Source organism: Mchenga conophoros, linkage group LG8, assembly GCF_057382185.1.
Source record: "Mchenga conophoros isolate Kocher_MC1m ecotype Shallow Benthic linkage group LG8, M_conophoros_male_GT1.1, whole genome shotgun sequence".
NCBI lineage: Eukaryota > Metazoa > Chordata > Actinopteri > Cichliformes > Cichlidae > Mchenga > Mchenga conophoros.
Window position 1 is genome coordinate 9,148,629 of NC_140533.1, and position 17,357 is coordinate 9,165,985.

A 17,357-nucleotide genomic window follows, 5' to 3' on the forward strand; every position below is an offset into this window, starting at 1 on the left:
TGAAACTTTTTGGCCAAAATGCAAAACGCTATGTGTGGTGGAAAACTAACACTGCACATCACTCTGAACACACCATCCGCCCTGTCAAATATGGGGGTGGCAGCATCATGCTCTGGGGGTGCTTCTCTTCAGCAGGGACAGGGAAGCTGGTCAGAGTTGATGGGAAGATGGATGGAGCCAAATACAGGGCAATCTTGGAAGAAAACCTCTTGGAGTCTGCAAAAGACTTGAGACTGGGGCGGAGGTTCACCTTCCAGCAGGACAACGGCCCTAAACATAAAGCCAGGGCAACAATGGAGTGGTTTAAAACAAAACATATCCATGTGTTAGAATGGCCCAGTCAAAGTCCAGATCTAAATCCAATCAAGAATCTGTGGCAAGATCTGAAAACTGCTGTTCACAAACGCTGTCCATCTAATCTGACTGAGCTGGAGCTGTTTTGCAAAGAATGGGCAAGGATTTCAGTCTCTAGATGTGCAAAGCTGGTAGAGACAGACCCTAAAAGACTGGCAGCTGTAATTGCAGCAAAAGGTGGTTCTACAAAGTATTGACTCATGGGGCTGAATAATTATGCACACCCCACTTTTCAGTTATTTATTTGTAAAAAATGTTTGGAATCATGTATGATTTTTGTTCCACTTCTCACGTGTGCACCACTTTGTGTTGGTCTTTCACGTGGAATTCCAATAAAATTGATTCCTGTTTGTGGCTGTAATGTGACAAAATGTGGAAAAGTTCAAGGGGGCCAAATACTTTTCCAAGCCACTGTATTCTGTGGAAGTGCACAGCATTTGTATAAAGTATTGCTTGAGAGGTGATTGATTGTTGTAATGAAAAACTTAAAAAGAATCAGTATATGCTGAGATACTTGTTAGAGAATGCATCACCAAAAGGCCCAGATTAAATAAGTTTAAAAAGGGCATTTTTTTAGTGTGTTCACTCTTTACTCCAGATCAAGCTGTAAAACATTTACCAGCAGCTAACAGTAAGTTATTCTAGCACAGATCATGTAATTTATAAAAGCAAACTGATTCTGTGTTTCAGAGACACATGTGAAAATTCACATTGGTGGATATAATGGAGCAGTAACTAAATAAAGTGACCTTTGATTAAACTCAGACAGTGCATGTGTGTACCATTACTGTACAGATTTAATGGAACATGCTCATAAACATATTGCAAATGTTAGACAGTTACATTTTGTGCAGTTTTACATCTTTGAATACTTTTACACAGAGAGAGGTTTGAGGGGAAACACCAGGGGGACTGGAAATTAACACGTTAAAACAATCACTGTTCAAACAGGTTCTTTCTTTTCAGTGACATATTTATAAATGTTACTGAAAAGAAAGAACCTGTAGATTGGTTTTGGACAGTTTACTTGGCCTGAAGTGGAGAGTCTGGTGACAAGCTTTTAATGCTTTTCTCAGTGAAACTGGCTTTGGAGCAACCCTGCAGAGTTGCACCATCATCATGGGAAGATTACAAATTTTTGTGGTGTCTCACTGAAAGTTTAGCTATAAATAAAACATTATGTATTTAAATTAGAAAATAATCAGGCTCAGCCAAACCTTTCCACAGAATACAGAGTTTTCAAGCTTCATGAATCAACTTCGGTCTGCTAAATTCCAAGTTATTGCACTATTTTGTTCTTTAAAGCTTCCACTTACAAAATGTTTTAAAACATAAGTTCCCCTTCTTTAACACAGTTCAAAATGAATCTTTGCAACTATAAACCTCAGAAACAGAAGATCACGTTCATCTTGCTGCATAGATGAATCATAACCAACTTTGAGGGTTTTTGGGTCTTTATATGCATAGATAATACGCATTATATTTTGTCAACCATTGCACTTGAATATTTTCAGTTTTATTTTTTTAATTTGCATCCCCGCATCCTCACCCGCTGCCACCAGCAGCACCACCGTCACTTCGCAGGCAAACGAGGCTTTTCTGCCCGACATTATCTTCATCCAGACTCCGCTGGAAAGGAAGCTGAAATGACGGATGCGATCATGGGAGAGGTAGCAGGGGCTAGTTTATTTACATCGGAAGAGGCTCTGTAAGTTTAGAGGGAAGCCGATGCGTGTGTCTCCCTCTACTTTCACGGACCCCCTCCTCCTCCGCTGGCAGAAATTTATAAAGAACAAAAAATCTGACGAGGGAGGGAGGGGGTTGATATACGCCGAGGCTGAAATCGAGAGGCGAACCCAGGGAAAGAGGAGTAATTCGTACCCGTGACTTTCCCCCTCTTAGTCCCCCAAAAGGAGGGGGAAAAGTCGCAATATTGGAAACGGAAAGGAATGAGGTTCTAAAGGTGTGAAAACGACTGCAATTGTGGATACTTTATATATTTTTATTTCGAAAAAATATGGCCGAGAACGTTCTGGACTCTGGCCCGCCTTCAGCCAAGAGGCCTAAACTCTCCTCTCCGGCACTTTCCGCGTCCGCCAGCGATGGAAACGGTAAGTACTGGCTCAGGTTATAATTTGGTTTGGTGTTATTCGTTGAGTTTTTTGTTTTTGAACGGCTTGTGGTTACTTAAAAGAGGAGGGAAACGCGGGATTACGCTTCTGTTTTTGTCGTAGCTTGCTAATGTTAGCGTGCTAGTAGTGAGTGTGTGTACGTGAAGAAACGCTCCCCGTCTAGCTCGCATGCTAACAGCCATTTTAGCCGGAGGTAGCTACTAGCCATTCAGCTAGCGCTAGGCTAGCCCACTTGAACGCGGATCTTGTCTTGACGGTCCCGTGTCTAATGACTACTTTAGCCGGGTTGTTTGTAACCCCATTGCCAGTCAAACTTACGATGAAGTTTCTTGGTGTCATAGAGTTGTCTTAAATTGACAGCCATGTATACGTACTACTATTCTGTACTCGAGTTTTTAGGCTGCTAGGGTTTAAAACAACCTTGTTTTGCCCCATCATAACTCGGACCCTTTCTTAACTGCCGTAAGCCATCGTTAATGATGTTAGCGAAGACAGAGGTTGCAGACGGTGGTGCTGCTAGCCTGGTGAGAGCTAAATTTAGGCCCACGGGTCCGACTGATTGTTAAGCTCAAACTGCCATTGTTGGTACGTTTTTTTCTGCGTGTGTGTGGATGGCGTGTGGCAGCAGCTGGAATAGTGGCCCGAGAACGAAACGGTGGAGCATGGACACAGCGCCATGCCTAACCACCGAGCTGCTAACCAGAAAGCCCAGTTAGTGACCGAATACTACTACACGCACGAAATATTCACCCAGATTTCATCACTTAGACATTCACTCAGTCGTTACACCAAAGCCAGCTGCGTCTCTGCCCGCCTGCTCGGCAATAAGAGAGACCATTACGGTTAAATTAGTCAGGCACTGCACACATTTCCGTCACCTTACAAAGTATATATCGATGACAGACGCATTACTGCCAAAAGATAAACACGATTTGAGGATGTAATTAACTGCACTCAAAATTATTCTTCGTGTCACTGCCATGAAGTGTGGTTGTTGCCGAAAGATGCTTCCCGTTGATGTCTCCAGTTGTCTTTAAATCGTAGCATTAATTGAACTGCAGGTTATTTTCATGGATGGTCAGTCTATTTGAAAAAGCATTTGGTCTACAAAACAACAAGAAATGGTAAAGGTGCTACCTAAATGCCTTAGTTAGGTCAGATAGCTCCCAAAACCCAAACTTTAACAATTACAGCAATGCAATACTTAAAACAAACAAGCAAACAAACAAAACTGTTACTCAAATGTCATAGCACTGAACCATTGAACCCGTTGCATTTGTATTTTAAATAAGGCTTAAGTAATTATTTGTCTAATATTTCTGCTTCCTGAGGGGAAAAAGTTAAGTGTGGACAGAATAAAAGCATGTTTCAAATGTTTGTGAGCTGCAGTGAATTTATGTTTAACTTAGTTATGTTTAATTGCTGACTGCCACATTTCTTTGTAATGTGTCAGATAACTAACTGATTGTAATGTGTATGTTACACATTACCTGGTAATGCTACACATTACCATTACTTGGTAATGTGTAGCATAAAAATTGTGTTTGACTGAACGGAATATAGCCTGCTAAAGCTTGGATTGCTGTTCTCACTAGAAATAATTTATCCCCGGTCCCTGTGTATCTTACCAATTTTTGTGGCCTTACTTCGATGAAATAGTCCATTCGTCAACCTGTCTGTGCAACACTTTGAATGTCTTTACTGATCAGAGACTCTTTCTGCAAACCTGGGTAGTAAGGTTAGTTTTAAATCACACATCACACTATTGGTTTACTGTTCTTGCTTGGATACAAAGCCTGCCACTAAAAACTTAACTGTCTCTGCAGATAGTAGATCGTACAGTACTACATATACATATCGTACGTATACTACAAATTTTTTTCTCTCTCTTGACTAGAAGTGGTGGTTATTATTGTCCGTCACTTTGCTTCATTCAGCATTGTTGGTTAGCTGCTATACTTTGTCTGTCATGCCATTTTCTCTTTTACAAAATGTGGTAGACTCACAAGATGCATAGTGCGTCAAATGAATATCGTCCTACTTGTGCCACAGCTGATCACACTTTTGGTCATTTCATATGGAGGGAAAAAATGCTTAGACAACACTGTTTTTATTTTATTCATCATATAAGTTTGTCAGGTTGCCCACCTCTAAATCATTTACTGGTTCGGTGCTCAGTGTTGTTGCATTGGATAGTATGTTTTTAATTTCTGATGTGAGAAAATTGGTCATGCATGATCAGCTTTCATAAATTTTTGATGTCAAGCAAGTGATCACATTTTCACTTGGTCATGCTTAAATATGATGGATTATACCAGCTTAACATTGCTGTGGTCCCTGTTGTCGTCCTCCTCGCTCTTTCTCTGCTTTTTTTGCCTTCTTGAACTTGCCTTTCTTCATTTCAGATTTCGGATCTCTTTTTGAATTGGAGCACGACCTCCCAGATGAGCTCATCAGCTCCAATGAACAAGGTCTGGTCAATGGTGGGGACCCTAACCAGCTGCACACCACTCTAGGAGGAGGACCGGCATTGTTGGGTCCTGGAGGCGGTGGTGGAGGGGCAGGAGGATTGGGTCTTGGGCTTGGTCATGGTCCTGGGGGAGTTGGTGGAGGGCAGGATGCAGTGGCCAAGCATAAACAGCTGTCAGAGCTTTTGCGTGCGGGGGCAACACCCTCAACTCAGCCGGGGCACCAAGGAGCCATGGGTAGCCCAGGAGGCCCCGCTGCCATGGGGCAGCACTTAGCGAACATGAAGGCGTCCCCTGGTCAGGGGCCTCAGCAGATGATGGGCCAAGGACAACACCTTTCCCCTCAGCAGCAGGCCAACATGATGCAGCAGCAGAGTGCTGCAGGTGGAATGATCAGGACCATGATGGGAGCACAGCAGAAAGGCAGTAATGGACAGCAGCAGCCAGGCATGATTGGGAACCAGGTGATTAATGGCTCTCCAAGGATGGGTTTCGGCAATCAGGGGATGGTCGGTGGCAGCAACCTTTTGGCTGAGACCCTACAGCAGCCGGGAGCTGGGGGCCAGGCTGGGATAAGAGGCCAGCAGCCTGGAGCAATGAACAAGGTAGGCAGTGCTTCAGAGAGAGATATATATATATATATATATATATATATATATATATATAAAAGGGTGCAACGATATTCGTATCGATATTGAACCGTTCAATACAGTGCTTTCGGTTCGGTACGCATATGTATCGAACAATACAACATTTGTAATTTATTTGATCAACTTTCCTTCTGACGATGCTGTCTGTGTTGAGCGCTCAGTGGATCTGCGCTTGACAGTGCAGCCTAGGCGGAGTAGTCGAACGCAGATTCACTGAGCGCTCAACACAGACAGCATCGTCAGAAGGAAGAGCGCAGGGCAAGCTAGCAAGACAGAAGTTAAGCTCTCCTTGCAACATGGACCTCCCCCACCCTCATTCAGATCTGGCGTTTGGAATTATTTTGGTTTTCATGTGACGTATGACCCTGAAGGTAAGCGAGTCATGGACTAAAGTAAAACAGTATGTTGGATGTGCCATGCAATGCTCAATTACATGGGTGGGAGCTAGTGTGTTAGCGCAGTTAGGTCGTTAACGTGTTGGCCGTCTGGCCCCATGCACGGGGCGATCGGCGGTAGCTCGTTAACGGAGATTTGCCGTGTTGTGGCGTTAAGGTCATTTCAACGAGATTAACCTGAAAGCACTAGTGGGAACACAACGAATATGACTGCACATTTACGCCGACATCATCCTAGTGCAAAGACAAAAACAACTAACTAACTTTAGCCGAGTCATTTAGACAGCTGTTAGCACAGGATTCTCCTTATGCTGCTGAGAATATAGCCCAGAAGAAGCTGATAGTATAGCTTTTATTTTGGAAAGAGACATTTCTCTGTAATAAACTCTCTTTTACAAGGATGAGTGATTCCTCAATCAGATACAGGGCTTGCAATATCGCTAGCCCGACGTCCTGGGGCTAGCGATTTTTTCAGTCGGGCTACCAAAATCTATCTCTTCCCTGCCCGTCGGGCTATTGTAGGAAAAATATATGTCAATGCTTTTGCATTCTTTCAGAAATGTAGCTGGGTAATTATGTCATTGGCATCGATGAGCCACTGTCAATATGTGACATATTGAAATCGCGTTTGAATTTGTGCTTGTTTTTTTGCTTTCACTTTGCAATCGTGCGAACTGTGTATAGAGAGCGACAGCACTGATCTGTGAGTGATGATAATTTGTGCACCAATTCCTCTGACATCGTCTTATTAATCGTTAGCTTACTATGCAAACATGACAAGTGAAATCTCCCGCAGCAAGCTTAAACATGTGAGAGGTTGATCACGCAGAGAATCGCTGAGCTTATGTGAGTGCGTGTGTAAAAGCAGCAGGATATATATTTCAGTTCTGCTGAGCCAAATAAGACAGGTCAGGGTGAAGAAGTGACAGCCAAAGAAAAGCTTACCACAAAACGGAGAAGTTATGACAAATCAGACTATAAGGCAAAAAGAAAGTGCAGCTTTATGGTTTCATGGACAAAAGAATTTCTGTGGCTGCAATATGACGAGCTAAATAATCAGGGCTGCACATAAGTGGTCCGCAGGTGCGCATTCGCTGTCAAAATAAAAAACACGCACAAGGGTTAGGGTTAAATTTAAAAACTGTACTTTTGAGTTAAAATATATATTTATAATTGTAATAAATGACAAATAAAAAATGCATGAACATTTTTTTTGTATCGAAAAAATATCGAACCGTGACACCAAAGTATCGAACCGAACCGTGAATTTTGTGTATCGTTGCACCCCTAGTATGTATGTATATGTGTATATATATATGTGTGTGTGTGTGTGTGTGTGTGTGTGTGTGTGTGTATACATATATGTATATGTGTATACATATATGTATATGTGTATACATATATGTATATGTGTATACATATATGTATATGTGTATACATATATATATAAATTTTTTTTAAAGGAAAAAAAATCTACATTTGCAAGAAGCTTGCAAATGCAAAATAGTGGAAATTAACCCTTGCACACACTTAGTCTTATTTGCCTTAATAGTAATTTGTTCATCTGTGAGGTAATTTTCTAAATAAGACTGAATTTTCTTCAGCCTTACAATTTCAAAACTTAAGAATTTAAGCAGGCATAGATGTATAATTATGAAAGGTGTTCTCACGTTTTTTCATTGTTAACAAAGTTCTATTTAGAGACACTTAGACTTAAGACATAATGTTTGGGGGCACAAGAAATTCTCAAATCCTGTTTTTATTTCTTAGAATTTCTTATTCTTTGCTGCGGACTTCAGTTTGTTCTCAGATGGTTAAAGGTTCATGGTTGTATTTGTTTATTTTAACAAACGTAAGTAGTGCACTTGGGTTTTTTTTTTTTTTTGAGTCCATCTGTGTGATTGACAGTCCCACAGGAGTGATGGTAAAATGTTGCAGCTGCAGGTACTGGTGATTAGGGCTGCCACAAACGATTATTTTGATAGTCGACTAGTCACCGATTATTTTTGCGATTAGTCGACTAATCAGATCATCATCCATTGGACGTAAAACTACAGCTTATTGCACCAGCAGCATCTGCTCTTATATAACTATCATTAGCTTACAGCTTTAAGTGTTTAAGGTCTGTGCTAACTAAAAATAAAGACAAGATGATAGTTTATTAAATTTTAATGAAATCTGCAGATTGTTTCGGTGAAGTTTAATCAACTCCTTGCTATCTAAAATATAACGGGACACCGGAGTAAATTTTCCAGCATCTCACACTTCTGATAATCAGCTGTCTGCTTGACGTTTATTCAGCTGTGTAAGAACTATAACTTTAATCTCAGCCAAACCGATTTACTCAGGAACAAATAAAATACTAAAAAAAGCCAAACAATAACATTTTAAGTTATCTAAGTGACTTATATATATTTAACCTGAGTAGCGAAAGACGGCAGTGGGTTTGAAAACGATCTGCCGGGAGTCCGGTGTTCTCACGGCTCTAGTGAGCCTACCCCCCGGCTCGCTATCGAGCTAGTGGGTAACAGATGTCTCCGAAAACGTCGGAGCGCTTTTGAAAATATGCGGTGTCTTGATAAACTGAGCAGATATTTGAGGTTTACACAGCTACATTCTCGCCTGAAAATATGTTAAACGTTTATTTTGTGACCCAGAAAGAATAATAAGAGTAACATTAAAACTAACTAGCTGCCGCCATTGTTGGAAACTGGGCTGGGCCGCGCTATGAATTCTGGGACAGAGCTTCTTCTTCTTCGGGGTTTAACGGCAGCTGGCATCCTTGTACATGCAGTGCTGCCATCTTCTGTTTCAGTCCGTTATTACACTCTTAAATCCTACTAATTCCTGCGTCGACTATTAAATTAGTCGTCGACGATTTTGATAGTCGACGTAATCGTGACTAGTCGACTAATCGTGGCAGCCCTACTGGTGATGAAGATTATTCACTGTGGTAGAGCTACTGATGGTTGATGTTTACCCAATCAAATGCAATGAGTGGGATTCCTGGTTAGGAATAGGTTAAAGGAAAAACTCAGATGAGCTTGTGTTGGCCTCCTCAGTGTGGAGGGAGAAAAGAGAATCGCATCAGAATTGCTGTTGCATTCTCTCCTACTGTGAATTGCTGTTTTCGTTTGTTTCAGGTTATATTCTAATGATATGGTTAAAACATGTTCTATCTCCACTACTGTGAGATTTCATTGACTTAGTTGCTCCTTTTTAACTTTCGGTCTTATAAAGTTCGTGGTTTGTGGAAATATCCACAAATCCAGCTTATTTAACAACTGAGACTTGGGTTCTTGAGACTTGATTACACTACAAGATTATTTGGTAAAATAAGAGCACAACGTGCTGGCATGTATAGAGCTCAGATGCTCAACTCATCCTCATATCAGTGACATGCAGTTTAACAAAAAGAAGGCATAGAATAATTTTAAGTCTTGTTTTATCCTTGTCTTCATTATTGACACAAACATTTCTCTTTTTCAAAAAATTAAAATAACTTGTATTTTCATTTGCTAGATGGGGATGATGGGGAATCCAGGGGGGCCCTTTGGAGGCCCATATGGAAGTCAAGGGAATCAAGGTCTGGGAGGCGCAGGGCTGGGCCCTCAGCTCCAGAACAAAGGTTCCATGGCTAATAGCATGGCCCAGTTCAATGTGGACAAGAAGAACCCGCCCATGCAAGGAATGGGCGCCATGGTAAGGAAGAGATGATCAAGAGAATGTTTCCAATAAATAAGTTGTATTCTGATCCGTGTTATGAATTAGTAGATTACTATAAACTCTAGGACAGTACCAGATACTGATGCTGGTTGATAGCCAGTAATGATGAAAATGTTTTGTGTGAGCGTTTAGCAAAAATTGATGTGAAAGAGTCAGACAATACAGATATCTGTCAAATCTATCATTTAATCTCCCAACACAATCAGAAACTAAATTACCTCTTCCTGCTGCATTACCTCTTCATGTCCTGTCATTTGACTTGAGCACTCAGTACTCTAGTATTGCTGTAAACACCATCCTTTTATTTTCTTCCTCCACCTCCTCTTCCATTTTTACTCCCTCTAATCTTCTGCCTTCTCTTTATTCTGTTTCTTTTCTCTTATTTCCTCCGTCTCACCTTGTCTTGTTGTCGCCCACTTTCTTTCCAGGGCACACAGCAGTCACAGACAGGTGTGGGTGGTCCCACAGGTGCACCTGTGGGAGGAGCCCCCGGGATGGTGCCGGGCGCTCAAGCAGTTGGTACCCAGGTTTCTGCAGCATCCGCTGCAGCCGGAGCACCGCCCACAGCCGACCCTGAAAAACGCAAGCTAATCCAGCAGCAACTGGTACTCCTGCTACATGCACACAAGTGCCAGCGGCGGGAGCAGGCCAATGGTGAAGTCTGGCAGTGCAACCTGCCCCACTGCCGGACTATGAAGAATGTCCTCAACCATATGACTCACTGCCAGGCTGGGAAGTCCTGTCAGGGTAAGTAGAAAGGATGCTGCATCCTCCTGGAAACACTGGATAAAATAATCCCTTCTGTAGCTGTCAAGCTGGCAACGTTCCTCGTAATGAAAGTGTATCTCACCTATTAAAATGGTTTAGTGCTTAAGCACATGAAGCTTAATTTTATTATGCTACCTGATTTTTGAGAGTAGTACTTAAGAAAGGAAAAAAAACAGCCCCCCCCCTCCCCCCCTCCTTCTCTAATACACCTCCATTTCCCAACTCCTGATTCCATATCTGTTTTGCCTCATTGACCAACAGTTGCTCACTGTGCATCATCGAGGCAGATCATCTCCCACTGGAAGAATTGCACGCGACATGATTGTCCTGTCTGCCTGCCGCTGAAGAATGCCGGGGACAAGAGGAACACGCAGTGTGAGTGTCTGTATCCGACCAAACAAAAGAATATACCTTCCTTCATACCATTGGATAAATTTTTTAGATACTGTGCTGTTATCATTATCAATATATTTACACATTTATATTGTGTAAATGTATTAATAATGACCAAGTTTGATGTTCAGAATCAGAATACTTTATTAATCCCGAAGGAAATTAGGGGTTAACGTTGTAATGCTGATAATGTAAGTATGATTTTGTACTGGGTTTGAAATGACAGCGTTGTTTTGAATATACTAGTCAGTATTATATTATAGCACAAAAATATAATAATTTTTGCTGAATTTTCTATAAGTATTCAGTAAATGATTTTTATTTATTTATTTTTTAATTCTTAGCTTATTTTATTCATTCATAACTTTTGTTTTTTGTGTTCTTACAGCTCTACTTGCAGGGGCTGCTACAGGACTAGGCAGCTCACTTGGTACAATCCCTGGTAGCCAACCAAGTGCTCCCAATCTCAATCAGCCAAGCCAGATTGATCCCAGCTCTATAGAAAGGGCCTATGCTGCTCTGGGCCTCACCTACCAAGGGAACCAAATCCAGGCTCAGACTTCCCAGCCTAACATGCCCAACCAAGGCCTTCAAGGGCAGGCTGGTGTGAGGCCTCTGAACCCAATGGGTGAGTTTAGTTTATTTTCAGTAAAAAGATATTGTCTGAATTGTCTGCTCTTTTACAGCTTAATGCTAAGCATTTCTTTTTTTCAATGCCAGCAAGCGGTTAGGACCTTCAGCTTTCAGAATGAGTGAATTGTATACTTAAAGTGGCTTTTCAAAAGCTGTTTATCGCTGGTGGGAGCTATGAAGATAGCTATATAAAATTGTTTGTCAGATCTCCAGGAAAAATAATCATCTCAAGAATATGTTCCATGCTATGTAGCTTATCTTAACCCCTGGATATGTTGAAAAACATGTCCAGGCAAAAGCTTGTCCATTGTGTCCTACTGTTAGGATGACACTGAGAATAAACATATATAATTTCCTTTCTTTTCTATGCGGTGTAGGTGTGAATCCTATGGGAGTGAATGGAGGTGTGGGTGCTTCCCCTCAGAGCCAGCAAGCTAGTCTGCTGCAAGATACAATGATGCATCTTAATATGAACAACCAGGGGTAAGAGCAAACACAAAGGCTTTATTGTATTTATTTATTTTTTAAAGATTTGGTCAGTTCTACAAGGGTTTTAGGACATTTATTTTAAGAAGCCATTTAAAGGATTCACTCTGTCTCTTCTAGTCTGAATGATGCTGGTGGGGTCGGTTCCATGCCCACAGCAGCCCCTCCCTCCGCCACAGGCATGAGGAAAAGCTGGCATGAGGACATCACACAGGATCTACGAAATCATTTGGTACACAAGCTGTAAGTATTAAAGAGAAAAGCTGCATTATTTATTTAGTTTTGGACTGCACATAGGATCACAATTAGCATTGCTGTGCGAATACATTTAAAAAAGGGGGGGGGGGGGCTTGTGTTTTCTTTTTCTTTTCTTTTTTTTTTAAGTTCCATTCATCTGCCTGGATATAAAAAATTAGGTGTCATGTATTTCTGTAGTCATAGATAGAAAACATACTGGTGGATTATCATATTAAATATGGTGAATGTTTCAGAAATAGATGGAGGGTTATCTGCTTGGTTTCATCAAGGTTTTTTTCTTCCTTTTTTTTTCTGGGATCTGAATGATGCCATCGAGACTGGATATCCATGTCATGTTCATCTCAGACACATACCTCTGTCCGCGCTGTAGTTAAAAACTACATAATTTCCACCATTTTTTCCTTCATCCTGTTTTCTGTCCTCCTCTTTACTTGTCCCTCCACAGTGTCCAGGCCATCTTTCCGACTCCAGATCCCGCTGCCCTCAAGGACCGTCGAATGGAGAACCTGGTGGCTTATGCCCGAAAAGTTGAGGGTGACATGTATGAATCAGCTAACAGCAGAGTAAGTTGCTCCTTACACTTGAGAAATCAGTGGTGTCGGTGTTTCAGTATCTATGTCAGTCATTGTGCTGTCATTACTTGTTCATTAAATTTATAGCAGCAGGTGAACCCCTGTCTTTTTTTCCTGTTGTTAACTTGTCTTTTTCCAAGATGAAAGAGAGCCACAGATTTGGTATTACTTGAGTTTCAAAATACTTCTATAATTTTCAAAATAATTTATATTTTTGTGTCCTTTCTGTGTTCAAATTCTTGTTTTCTAATGTCCTTAATCTCTTGTTTTCTTTTGACAGGCTGAGTATTACCATTTGCTGGCAGAGAAGATTTACAAGATCCAGAAGGAATTGGAAGAGAAGAGGAGGACCCGACTGCAGAAGCAAGGTGTGAACATTGGACCTGCTGGCATGGGACAGCCCCCTACTGGGCTGCCTCCAAGTGAGTGAACCTGTTGGGGGCAGGGGAAGAAGTGAAACGTTTTAGTGTTTGTTCAAAGTGTTCTGCTCATGCTTGGTGAACACACGGCAGTTTAACTTCCTTCTTCTCCTCCCCTATCTTTACAGACGGTCCCCTAACTGACCCGGTAATGGTGCGACCAGCAGGACCAAATCAGATGAACAGAACGCAAGGCCCAGGTAAAACATCTGTAGTTGCAGGCTCATCATTTTATGGTGGAATTGAAGCTTACACTGATTTTTTTATTTTTATTTATTCATTTATTTATTTTCTATTTATTTTTTTTATTTATGTTTTACCAAATGTTAACTTGGAGCCGAATGGGCTGAGTGTAATGCCATGATTAATCTCCACTGTGGACATAGACAGCTGGAGTAGCTGCGCGTCTCTAATATCTGCTGTCGTGCTCACTCTGATGACGAAGGCTTTAGAGTTGAGTGTCTTTGCCCTCATGTTGACACAGCCCCCCCCCCAGTGTTGATTACTTTGAAAAATAAAATCCATGTAAAATATGTTTATGTTGTATATCATAAATTCTGTGTTTTGTCAGGTATGAATCAGTTTAACCAAATGGGAATACAGTCTATGGGCCAGAGGTCAACACCTCCTCTACCCTTGGGACCATCTGGCAACCAGGTGAGTACACACAGTGTTTCAGATATGTAGAAGAACACAGTTTAAAGAGTGGGGGAAATAAAATGAGTAGCTGTTAAATTAATTTGATTTTTTTATAACAAAATTCTAAGAAAATATAAAGTTTGGTTTTTTTGAAGACCAGTGCTTTTTTTTTTTTTTTTTTTTTTTTTTTAAACTTCAGATGGGAATGGTTGGACCCAGGGTGGGGCAGCCCAATGTTAACCAGCTGCCAGCCCCGTATATGTCCCAGGGACAGTTTCCTGGCTCAGGACCTGGAGTTGGAGCTCAGTCTGGGATGACACCACCTGGGGGACCAGGAGGTATGGTGCAGGTAAGAGGGCTCGCACTTCTTTTTGATGTTGCTTAGAAACCCTGATTGTACCTGTAGCAATTCATATTTAGGTCTTTAATAAGGACCTAAATAGTCCTTCCTTTCTTTTCTTTTCTCTTTCATTTTTCCCCCTCCAACTCAAATATAAACTCTGTTGTTAATGTGTTGGGTGTGAGGAGGAGAATTGTAAAGAGTACTGTGCAGGTCATCGTGTTCTGTAAGTACACACTACACTAACCATTAGTTATACATGTAAATCTAGGGATGCACCAACCCTTTGGATCAGATATATTTCCAGTTGTAACTTGGTTCATTTCTATGTTGTTCTGTGTTATTCTGTCATATACCAGTAGAAGTACATATAGCTTCCTCTAAGCTATAACAGGAAAAGGCCTGTACATTTTACTCAACCACATACTGTGGTCAAGTGAGTTGACATGATTGAAAAGCTCCAACCATCCTTTCCCTGCGTGTCTGTTTATTTCTCTCTCGGTTGTTGGGAAGCTTTTGCTGCACTTACAGTAATAAAAGTGTTGTCGCCAATTTAATTAATATTGACTTCAATTGTCTCTTGCTAGCTCCACTCTACATGAGAGGTGTGTATATCTGTGTGCACTCGCTGTGAGTCAAGGGGAGGTGAAACTAGTGCGAGTGTAAATAACAACAGTATAAAGTAACCTAATGTTGTTCACGCTGAGGTGAAAGTGTAATTTTTAAGCCCACCGGAGCAGGCACTATTTTTAAGTGACGTCATTTTTCATAGGAAACGTAGTTTTTTAACTCTACAGGGCCTTTCAAAAGTTTACTGGTGTTTCTGTAGTTTCTGGAATGCATAGAAATTAAATTGCACTGTTGGAAATAGTTAATTTGATGCACGTTGTGGTTTTTTTTTTTTTTTTTTGGTCGTTGTGCACAACAGTATTTTTGTTTTTCCTGCAGTTTACGAAAACTAGTGCATCTTAAAAGTGAAACTATGAAGACACTCAAATTTCCTATGGTTGAAAACTATTTTATGCAACTTTCTTGCATTTAGTTTTGAGGGATATACCTCTGAAACTTCTGTAACTAGAACTCGGGTCAGTTTGGCACGCCTCAACATAGTTTTTAGGGTTTTCCATTAGGTCATAGTACCAGGTACTTTTTAGTAGTTACTCGACTGTGGGTTCCAAGGCAAACCAAAAATGTCACGCCAACAGACTGCATACTACCGATTGACTAGTCAGTGACACTCGATGAGTCGTGAGAGCGTCTCCTTTATTAAAATGAAAACTGCCAATTTTGAAAACTATGGCAGTTTTCAAAATTGGCAGGGAAATGGCCGCACAGAAACAACACTGTTGTCCCCGAGTCTGACAAAAAGTAAAGTTATGTTTTAGTACGACTTTGGTAAGCTATGAAGGCGCACCGCTTGATGGATTGCCGGAGCATTACGGCTGCCGTAGTCAGGAGCCTTTTGGAGTAATCTGGGTCCAAAACTCCGTCTGCTTCAGGTCCCACTGCGGCATCACTGAGAGTTAAAAACTGTCTAAATTCTTTCATCTTTAATAAAATGATAGGCGTTGCTGCTTTACCAGGTGTAACAATTAAGTTTAACATCCAGGCATCCATGAAAACAGAATTTAGTAAATTCAACTGAGTTAGAAGTTAGCAGGAAGTTAGCTCGCTAGTTTCCACCTAAACATGATATAGCATGTTCTGACGGAGAGATTTCTGAAAAAATTAAAACGTACAGCTCTGCTATCACTTCCAACATAAATGAAGACAGAAAATTAAACAGCAGTGACGTTTGTAGGGTTACTGAAGTTGGACTAGCTGGTATATAATGATGTGCTACGTGATCGCTAGCAAAACCGCTACGTTAGCATAATATTAGCACAGTGAAGCTGAAGGATGAACGCTAACACTTTTCCACTTGATAAAAGTTAACGTGAGGGTTTCTGGGGGTTAGGGACAAATGCAATCACATGGCAGGATGCTATAAACGGGCCAAACTTCAGTCAGGAGAACAACTGAGATAATCCATCCACAATACAAGGTTAGTCATTAATATACTGCAACAACACGGGAATAGAGCAGTTGCGAGAGAATTCAGCATTAATGAATCAATGGTACGGAAGTGGAGGAAGCTCAGTTTTTGGCTTTCCCCATATTCCAAAAGTGCTTCGTCTCTTTGCTATGACTGTCGCCCGGCATAATTTGCAGATGATGTTGTTTGCAGCTGCTGCAATGCTTTCAACCCAAAACAGGCGCAGATTGATGACACCATCAACATGCGCTATCGCGGTAGAATGGTATAGTCAAAATCTCTACCGTTGGCCAAATTTATATAGTTTCTACCGTATACAGTTTATATCGCCCACCTCTGATTTAAATTTGTCTGAAGGAGAAGACACTAGATATGTATTTTCATACATAGGCTTTCTCCAGTTGTAAGACATAACCTTCACCAACAAAGGAAAGAAAATGCCACTGACATCTTCACAAAATGTTATCTTCTTTCTTAACATCTTAAGCTTCATCTCCTGAACTGAAGTCAGGTCTCTGACACAGGAAAACATGCATAAACATGCTTATTTATTCCAGATATCGTCACAGTAATTAATGTCAGCAGATTAGACACATGACCCTCCCATCTCAGAACAGCTGACAAGGAGCCAGCTAAACAACGTCGACAGCTGGTTATACGCTAACATTGTGACAGCTAATGTGGACTGTCAAGTAACTGAGTCCAAGAATGTTAGTGAAACTGTCTTTTGAGTGGATCTAAAGCCAGCTAACAGATGCTAAAACAGCAGCGCTTATCAGCAGTTCAACTTACCCTCAATAATTCATCTCCGCATCAATGAGACATGGAGTGTAAAGTCATGGTGAGCGGGCGTTTTTATTGTTTTTGATCTCTTGGCTAATTTAAACATGTTTTACCTGAAGGAGCCACTGTAGCTAGTGCACTTGAATTCGGGGGGGGGGTGTTAACTCTAATCTGCAATCCAGTCTACTGACATCTAACAGTGAAATTTATGCACACTGTAACTTTAAACTAACATAAGCACTGATACTCTGTACTGGCAGATATCTAAACCGGATTGGTGCATCCCCATTTAAAATGTAGCAAACT

The 17,357-nt window shown here is 41.1% G+C and overlaps 1 protein-coding gene across 5 annotated transcripts in view; it reads left to right on the forward strand.

The window, feature by feature from the left end:
• The first annotated feature begins 1,981 nt into the window (after positions 1–1,981).
• The window catches only part of ep300a (EP300 lysine acetyltransferase a), a 31,910-nt gene continuing 16,534 nt past the window's right edge, over positions 1,982–17,357 (forward strand). For 2 of the 5 annotated variants that reach the window (XM_085283875.1, XM_085283878.1), the window contains exons 1-13: positions 1,982–2,465; positions 4,892–5,559; positions 9,522–9,701; positions 10,154–10,472; positions 10,755–10,874; positions 11,275–11,514; positions 11,897–12,002; positions 12,126–12,248; positions 12,709–12,826; positions 13,116–13,257; positions 13,383–13,454; positions 13,826–13,911; positions 14,093–14,242. In XM_085283875.1, the coding sequence (XP_085140001.1) occupies positions 2,372–2,465; positions 4,892–5,559; positions 9,522–9,701; positions 10,154–10,472; positions 10,755–10,874; positions 11,275–11,514; positions 11,897–12,002; positions 12,126–12,248; positions 12,709–12,826; positions 13,116–13,257; positions 13,383–13,454; positions 13,826–13,911; positions 14,093–14,242 (2,418 nt within the window). In that variant the 5' untranslated portion in view covers positions 1,982–2,371. The remainder of the gene's footprint in view (positions 2,466–4,891; positions 5,560–9,521; positions 9,702–10,153; positions 10,473–10,754; positions 10,875–11,274; positions 11,515–11,896; positions 12,003–12,125; positions 12,249–12,708; positions 12,827–13,115; positions 13,258–13,382; positions 13,455–13,825; positions 13,912–14,092; positions 14,243–17,357) is intronic. The other 3 variants (XM_085283876.1, XM_085283880.1, XM_085283879.1) reach the window with 2 other exon arrangements.